This window comes from Apaloderma vittatum, unplaced genomic scaffold (genome assembly GCF_000703405.1).
Source record: "Apaloderma vittatum isolate BGI_N311 unplaced genomic scaffold, ASM70340v1 scaffold33416, whole genome shotgun sequence".
In the NCBI taxonomy this organism is placed as follows: Eukaryota; Metazoa; Chordata; class Aves; order Trogoniformes; family Trogonidae; genus Apaloderma; species Apaloderma vittatum.
This window is the reverse complement of record NW_009720714.1, coordinates 1-8,689: the sequence shown is the minus strand read 5'-3', so window position 1 is coordinate 8,689 and position 8,689 is coordinate 1. Positions and strand designations below refer to the sequence as shown.

Genomic DNA, 8,689 nt, shown 5'->3' with positions numbered 1-8,689 from the left:
CTCGTGGCGCTCCCTTGCTGCGTCGCGCACTCCTACTTTCCCCTACGCCACCGGCAAGCTCACTCCTCTCAGAGCATGTGAGAAACCAGTCGCCTCTCAGTTTCTTACCCAACTTCTTGGGATCCATGGGCAGTGGCAGGCTCATGGTGATGGAGCCGACAGGGACCTTGGCGTGCTCGGAGCTGTAGGGTGCGTGGAGCTGGATGGGCATGCCCTGCGGTGCGAGACGAGAGGTCAGGGAGCGGCTGCCCGCCCCCGTGAGGGGCCCTCACAGCCCCTACCTGGGAAATGGATCCGACGGGTCTCTCCAGCACGGAGGCGTGCTTGGTGGAGGAGATGAGGGGAGGAGGGTTGGAGATGCTTGCTAGTCTCTGCAACCCTGAGCGAGAGCTCTCATGCAGGTTTAGCGGGATGGGGTGTCCTGTGTGGAAAACATGAGCGTTAGCAAGACCAGGGGCAGGGTTGAGTGGCTGGAGCTATCGGGGACAAAAGGGGCAAGGGAGGGAGCCAGGGCTGGGTGCAGTGAACTGGCTGCTGTGAGCCTGCACCAGGATCCAAGTCACACGATTGTTTTGGACAGGACTGGAATAGTTTAAATGACTGCCTCATCCCCTCTGCAGCCTGAGGATGTTCTGTGCCCAAATGTCTGACCTCCAGCTGGAGAGGGACAGTGCAGCAGGGCATAAAAACTGCCTCATTTTGCACCCTGGGCAGTGCAGGGAGCACCCACGCTGTTCTGTGACAACCCACGTCCCTAAACTTGCCCAGGTCAGTGCTAGGGGACCCGCCTGGCCATCCTCGGACCACTGCTTTTACTTGCCTGGTGGGTTATACTGGAACAAGTGGGGCTCTGTCTGGGGAGAGGTTTTTATCACATCCCGGGAGTAAGACAGGACAGGGGGCCAGCACGAGGTGGCTGTCGGCTCCGTGCTCAGCTTCTGAGCCTCTGCGATGGATGAGAAATGCACGGACTTTTCTGCAAGGGAAACAGAAAGCAACCAGCTTGCTCAGCAGCTCCCAAGGGTGAGTGATCTCTGCGGGCACGGGCAGGGCAGCCAGAGACAGCTCCTGGTACGGGAAATGGCTTCAGTTAAGTCCCATCTGGCCAGGAGGTGGGGGCTGAATTCCCCAATCAAACTAAAAATAAAAAGCGTTAGTGTCACTGCCTGGATTTGACAGGATTTATTTTACTCAGTGGGGAGGAAGGATGTCCGTGTTGGTGACTCTCCTGGTGCTCACTGCCAGCTGGGACCTCCATGGACATCCCACCCCACCCAGGAGAGACACTGTTTGACATATAGCTCGGTCACTGGGACGAGCTGAATTCCCCAATCAAACTAAAAATAAAAAGCGTTAGTGTCACTGCCTGGATTTGACAGGATTTATTTTACTCAGTGGGGAGGAAGGATGTCCGTGTTGGTGACTCTCCTGGTGCTCACTGCCAGCTGGGACCTCCATGGACATCCCACCCCACCCAGGAGAGACACTGTTTGACATATAGCTCGGTCACTGGGACGAGTGCACGGTCCAGCTCCTCTCCAAGGCTTGGCCACATGGCAGCTCCTGCCTGTGCCCACAGCTCCACATCAGCCCCCATGGCAGGGCTGGGGGGCAAAAATTCTGATCCTGCCAAACCCTTCACTGAGATTAAAGCCAAGAGGAACCAATGTTGGCACCTCTTCAGCTGCGGGGAACATCCAGCATGCACTTCGCTGGTGACAACAGAGTCTGTGGTGTCCAGCTGGGCACAGGGTGCCTGGGGTCCCCAGGTCACTGCCAGTGACCAGTGTGCCAGCACTCCGGGAGCAAGCTCATCCCCACATCACATCATGATGTGAAAGCTCAGCTGCTCCTAAAGGACAGCTGCTGGCTATAAACCACTTGTAGGCTGAGAGAAGCATCCGGAAATAAAGGCATCAGCTTCTTGGACAACAAGGGAATAATGTGCAGATGTTTGCTGAGCGCCTGGGACGACCATGCTGCACAAGACTTGTCAAAGGCAAATGAAGATCATGACGGGATCTGCAGGACGACTGGATGTCTCTGCGGGGAGCGGGGCAGCTTGCTGGTCCTCTGCGAGGCACCGGGACTGAGGGCAGGAGAGCTTCCTGAAATTACGTGGCTCAGGGCATACTGGATGCCAGGCTGGGTACCGCCCGGCTATGCAAAGGCTGATTGGAGGCAAAAAGTGCTTCATGACGGGGAAACTATGATGGGGATGCCTGAACCCTGCCATGCTCTCTGCAGGGTACTGGTGAAAAGAAGGGCTTCATCTGCACCAGCTCCATCCCACGCTTTGCTGAGCAGACAGATGAGACAGCCTTTTCTGGATGGATTAGAGACAAGTCTGGTAGGATGCTTGTAATCAATAAACACTTAATTTTGCACTGCCCTTCTTCCCCAGGTTCACCTGCATAACATCCACGTTGACCAGAAATAAGAAACTGGGCAGTAAACTACAGCAATCACAAATGAACCCAGCCTTTAACCATCAGTTTTTGACAAAAATAGATGCTTGAATCCTGCTAAGCCTAATAACAGGGCAAGTAGATTATCAGAGGCCCAATTTAACGAGGCTTTGCTGCATTATCATTATTAATGCTCAGTGTACTCAGAAGCTGGGAGATTATTCTTGTCCCCTTCATTGAGAGAAGAAATCCATTATGGGAACACAGAGGTGTCCAGGCACTCACACCTCTGCAGCTCGGCTTGGCCTGACCTGAGCCGCAGCCTCTTCTTTTCTTATGCTGGATCCCAGAGAGGATCCCTTTGCCCTGCCCATTTGGGGGAACCCAGGCACATCCTCCAAACCGACGGAGAGTCCTTGGCACGTCCACACTCCTTGATTTTCTCCCGTTCAGCTCAGCCCCGCTTGGCTCAGCTCCTGTGGGGGCGAACGGCGCTGGGATGTCCCGGCAGAAGATGCTCTCCAACGTCAAGGCACCGTCAGCCAAGGCTACGCGTAGCCTGGATGGCTCTTGGAGAGCCCCGTCCTCCTCCCCCCGCCGCCGGAGCCCCAGCCTGTGAAATGCAGCCAGTTCCTAATTGCCCCCGCATTAGAGGGTGGCTATAACTCAGCCAGCTTTTGATAAAATAGCACTTACGCGGAGAAGAGAGAGTTCCTATTACCGTTTATCAAGCCCCTGGAATGGGAGCGAAGGAGTCAGAGTTTATACGATCCGTCATCCAAATTAATGCTCTTGGCTCCCCATTGCCTACAAAGGCCAAATGAAACACAACTAAATCAACGCAAAACATACCGCTGGCTTTCAAACCGCCAAGCGATAACCAAAGATATGCCCGACGGTGATTCGGTGATGGGGAAAGGGATCCGTCTGCTCGTCGGCGAGATCCAGGCAGGGCTGCCTGCCTCTGCTTCTGCCCAGCCTAGTGATTAGCAGCTCATCGTGGAAGGCAGGGGAGGGAAGGGCACCGCTCGGGAAGGTACGGCCCCGCTGGCCGCCCTCCAAGCCTCCAGCGGCTGCGAGGCAGCCAACGCCTCGGCCAGGATGTGTGCAAGACTTGGCTTTGAAGTGGATCCAGAGCGGTGTGAAGGATGTTGATCTCTGGAGCGGCTGCAGGAGTTCAAGCTCTCTTATGGAGCAGGGGAGAAATGGAAGTACCTGCTCTGGTGGAGCTGGCCCCTTGCGCGGGGCTGCTCTCCCAATGGCCGTGCTGGATGCTCCCGTTTAACACAGGGCTCGCGCAGAGGCAGTCTGGCAGTATTATATCCGCAGTCTGGAGGCTTGCCACTTCACTGGGACGCCTCGGAGAGCAGGGGAAAGGAGGGATGTACACAGATTTGCCAGGACTATCTGGCTATCTCCCTTCTAACCCCTGATCCACAGCTGGGATATGCTCCAAGGGGCAGAGACAGCATTGGGCCGCCACCTGAGTCCATAACTATACTGAAATCAGTGCTCTGGTGACTTGATTTCTCCCCTCGAAGTGCCTCATCACAAACCTGATAGCTTTCAAAGGCAAGACACATTCCCATCATGAACAGAGAAGACCAGTCTATGATTCCCTGAGGTCTACGTGCAACCCAGACCTGCTGTGCATGTGCACTGGGTTTGGACGTCACAGAGCTGGAGCCCAAGACCTGCTGAGATGTTTGCAGAGCTACATGGAAGTGCAATTAGTTTCATTAACAAGGAAGAGTCATAGAACCACAGGATCATTAGAATCATTAAGGTTGGAAAAGACCTCGAAGATCATCAAGTACAACCACAGAGCACTACAAAGGCATGAGAGGAGACAATAAAGTATTTCATACCATTAGTGCTTCGCAGAGACAGAAGCCATAAAAGTCCACCTGGGTATCAGACTCTTGCATTTAATAATGGTACCAACAGGTCACAGTACCTCGTGGTTAATCTCCAACCTCTAAAAACCTCACACGCGCAAATCTGCCTCATCTCCTCATCCTCCTGCAGCCAGAAGGAAGCTGGAGCTGCAGCACTGGTGGTGCAGAGCTCAAGGTTCAAGTGCTGGTCGTGCCACCCAGCTCACCGGGAAGCTGGCTGTGCAAGACCTGATCTGCACGGGATTATGGCGCGGTAGGAGATCAACCCTGACTACCTGCTGCTGCGGGGGAAGAGCTGGAGGGGAACTGTTCCGCCTGGGCAGCAAACACGAGCACAGCAGGATGAGATCAGCTGGGGATGGGGCTTCATGGGTGGCAACACCACGACTCGGGGCGGGGGAACTCCCTCTCTTTCAAGGTGAGCAGTCACCTTCCTTGCTTATATGCAAAACATTCTGGAGGTGTGATGCACACACGGCACTATTTATTGTTTAAAGAAGATTTGGCCAAGTGCCAGCAACCATCTCTTCCTGCAAACACATCTTTCTGCCCGGAGGAACGTGACAGCTTGAAGAATAAATACCTGGGCCTGGACACTGCAGAGCAGGCTGCTAAGATCCTGGCTGCCGGAGGGTGAACTAGTGCAGTGATTTTCCAGCAAAGATGATAGCCCAGGTCCAGTGCAGATCTGCCTCATCGGTGTAGTTTTATCCACCTCCCATCTCCATGCATAAGCAGGTAATTTTTGCAGCTGCACCCACCCCCATGCAGGGGACATCACACCCACCCAGCCTGACTTCCCTGCTCCTGTGATTGTGCCACTGCTGACAGCGTCTCATCTTCACACACAACTGAACCGCAGGCTGGCTACGAGAGGCAGGGACACGGACCCTGAACTGGAACAGACTCTGACACCCAGATTAAAAACACACTTAGAGGTTAGTCTCATCAGGACTTCGCGTCTCTCCTTAACCCTGATCCCCAGCTGCTCAAGCTAATAACGCTTCAGATGCTCTACAGTGGGAAACTCTGAATTGCTCATTAGGCAGCCAAACCACATCAGAGCTATTCCGGGGAGAAAGCACTGGGAATCTTTACAGGAACCTTTGGACTCCGAGTCACAGTATTAGCATTGATTTTAAATGAAATAATGGTCCCCGCTGAGCATTAAAAGCATTCTTTATAGAAAGCCAGCAAGGTAGAAAAGAGCCATTGTACCCGGAGCCCTGGCATGCCTCCAGGCCCCTTTGCTCTCAAGTGAATGGCAGAGATGCTAATAAAGGCAATCCTCACCTCCTCAGCGCTCAACACTGGCCCCGTGTTTGCTGTAGGCTCAATGAGACATGATGTACTGTCTAATGAACATGGGAAATCAGCCATGCCTCTCCCGTCCTGCTTCAAGATGCTATTAAAGAGCTTTCAAGGGTTGAAGCAAGCTTTCACCTAAGAGGAGGAAAGCTGACGGCTGCATACAGCTGCACACACCGGGCATTTCTGTGCAGATAACACGCTCCGATGCACGCACGATCCCTACCTTCCTTGTCGCCAACAGCGGGGCTCCTGCTCTTTCCCCTGGGACTGCTGCTTGGCTGCTGCTGCTCCTTCTCAGCCTGCTGCTGGGACTGCGAGAGCTTGCTTGGGGCCATGTCCTCGCGGGCAGACTCATGGGCTTTTGTGATCTGCTGCTGGTAGAGGGCCAAGGCATGGGGAGGCACCTGAGGCTTCACACTTCCACTCTGCAATATCCCCTCCGAGAAACCTTCCGAAATCTGCAAAGCAACAGGAATCAGTGACACTCGCCATGCGCTGTTGACATTCGTAACGGTCTTGGAGACATTAAGGTGTTAGGAGAAGCACCCGCCCCACACTATCACTATGAGTCTTACCAGCCCAAACAGCTCACCAGCCACAGGAGATTAAAAAAGCCCACAACAAGAAGTATCAGCTCGGTGCTGGTGACCCTACAGGAGAGCCTCAGACTTTTCCTGTTTAAAATCTCTAATCAATAGTTAAGTGCTTGTGGCTTTTGTCAGAAGTTACATTACGGCAGCCACATTTTCAGCGGCAACACAGGAAACTGGAAGAGCATCAGAAATGGGTCCTCCCCGAGTACTCCAAACCCCAAATCAGGGCTTTTCTCCCTGCCTACCCTGCACTGCTGCTCCTCTGGTGTTGACCCTGGAGACATCAGGGTTCTTTTTGTCACAGCCCAGGCCACTGCACTAGGAGGAACCATCAGCCTCTGAGAACACATACTTTAAATACAAGGTTACTAGGTAGCCAAAAAGGGGGACGAAGCAGAGCTTCTAGATGAGGAAGAGCATAAATGCTTCCTTGGTGGTATCCTTCAAGCACATGAGAAGAAGAGACGCACTGGGCTGGGAAGGTGCACGCTTGCTTTTTAAAGCAATGGGAGGCAGCAGTCATGTGGCAATGAGAAGCTTTTTCTGTCCAGACCTCCCACGACTTTCTGATCAAAGAGCTCAAGGGACATCCAAACACTGCTGGCAGAGCTGCTCCAGCAGCTGGGACCGCGCTCTGCACGGAGAGCACCTTGCCTGCCAGCGAGCTCACACTGCCCAGGCACAGCTCTCCGCAGACCACGAGCTCAGCACATCCCTGCAGCCCTGACGCAGCCCGATGGAAGGGGATGCACGAGGCACACGCGGCCACTGTGCCCCCAGTCTGGTGGGGTACTCACGATGGGAGGGATGGCAGCAGCACGCTGCTTCAGCTGCTTCAGGTCCAGTGGCTTCTGCGGCGAGGGGTTCAACCTGGCCTCGCTGGCGGCGTTGAGCAGGCGGGGCCGGGGGGACAGCAACCTGGACACAAGACATGCGCGTCAATCGGGTGATGCCACGGACAAGCTCCACATCCCATCGCTCCCCTGCGCCCTGCACTCCTCTGCTTTATGCTGCCAAGCCTAGAGGACGTCCTTGTCATCAGAGAAAAGTGTGCTGGACCGCTGCTTGCTGCTGAGAATCCAGGCTCTGGAACACATCGTGCACCTGGGCTCCCAGCCCTGCAAGCTGCTGCCCTGGCCTCAAACCTGGACTGATATGTCAGACTCAACAGGCTCTCAAGCCTTCCTTTCCTCATCCCCTACGTTAACTATTTCTAGCAAATCTACTGCTGTCCAGAATAAACACAAGGGAGAACTGGAACCTGAAGTTACAGAGCAGGGTGACCAGTTCGGATTTCATTCGGGCACCACGCTACTCTCCGGAGCTCACACGTGGTGCTCGCCCGGCACTCGGGATTGACCTCGTGCTCCTCTTCAAGGACTGTCTGTTATTCAGGTGCTGAAGCCTGGGCAAACCACCACGTGCATGCAGCCGCGGTGCTTGGATCACTTGAAAGACGAGAGGCTGGATTTGGCTGGGATTTGGTGTTCAGCCCAGCGGCTGTGCAGCCCTGTGCCCTCTCCATTTGCTTTTCCCCTTGGCTGTTTGAGTTGTGTGGAAGACACTCAGACGGCTGCAAACGGTGAGAGGTGGGCATCTCCATGGTGCCACTGAACCGGGACGGGAATGGAGGTGTGCGAAGCCTCGGGGTGTCCAGCTCCTGAGCTCGTATCGAGACCCCGGGGATCATGCCTCTCCAGGCCATCTCTGCTTTCTCGTCCGCTTGACTCCAATTTGAAGGCAGTTCATGGCTTTCAAGCTTTACAGCTTGATTTGTTTATTTTAGCTGTTATTCCACTGCTCTCTTCAGCCTATAAATTTCAAGGTCATCCCATGTTCACCCTTGGATGAATAAACAAGCGTGACGGGGCCATGCGTGGGGAATAAACTCATCGTGGTGCTGGGACTGTCCCAGCCCTTGCTCTGCTCAGTGCCTGGCACTGGAGGGGAGGGGGACCTACCTCCGGATTGGGACCAGCGTGCTTTTGTTAAGAACCCAGAGGTGAGCAGGAGAAGGGTGACAAATCTGAGCTGCTCCTCAAATAATTGCAATGCTGCCTGCCTGTGGAGCCACATGGGTGTTTTGAAGTATTTGAGAGCCTCCCTGCTTGGGGAGCCACATGGGTGTTTTGAAGCCATGCTCTGGGGGACATGGGGCTCCTGGAAGGGTGCAACACCCCAAAAGCTGCTGAGACACATGGCTGGGGACAAGGGCACTTGCTCCTGAGCCCTTCATGTTGCGCTGAGCTGTGGCACTGCTCTTCTGGGGCTGCCGAGTTAAGGCTGCGCCTAATTATCCTGGACTCGTCTCTGCTAGCGTGAACTGCAGGAGGACCCAAAAAAGGCTGCTCCTACATCTCACGCCAACCCTGCAGCCTTCCCCTCTCACCATGGGGACACCCCAGCCGCCCTCTGTCCCCTTCTGGGAGATGCCAGGGACAGCTTGAACGCTTTTACAAGCGCAGGGAAGAGCACCCAC

At 54.5% G+C, this 8,689-nt stretch overlaps 1 protein-coding gene across 1 annotated transcript in view; it reads right to left on the bottom strand.

Moving 5' to 3' along the window:
* NCOR2 (nuclear receptor corepressor 2) overlaps positions 1 to 7,128 on the bottom strand; it is a gene marked incomplete at both ends in the record, with an annotated part of 29,726 nt that extends 22,598 nt beyond the window's left edge. Inside the window, 5 exons of the mRNA XM_009871091.1 lie at positions 109 to 214; positions 282 to 421; positions 821 to 976; positions 5,841 to 5,988; positions 7,008 to 7,128. Coding sequence (XP_009869393.1) covers positions 109 to 214; positions 282 to 421; positions 821 to 976; positions 5,841 to 5,988; positions 7,008 to 7,128 — 671 coding nt within the window. The remainder of the gene's footprint in view (positions 1 to 108; positions 215 to 281; positions 422 to 820; positions 977 to 5,840; positions 5,989 to 7,007) is intronic.
* Between the last annotated feature and the right edge of the window lie 1,561 nt (positions 7,129 to 8,689).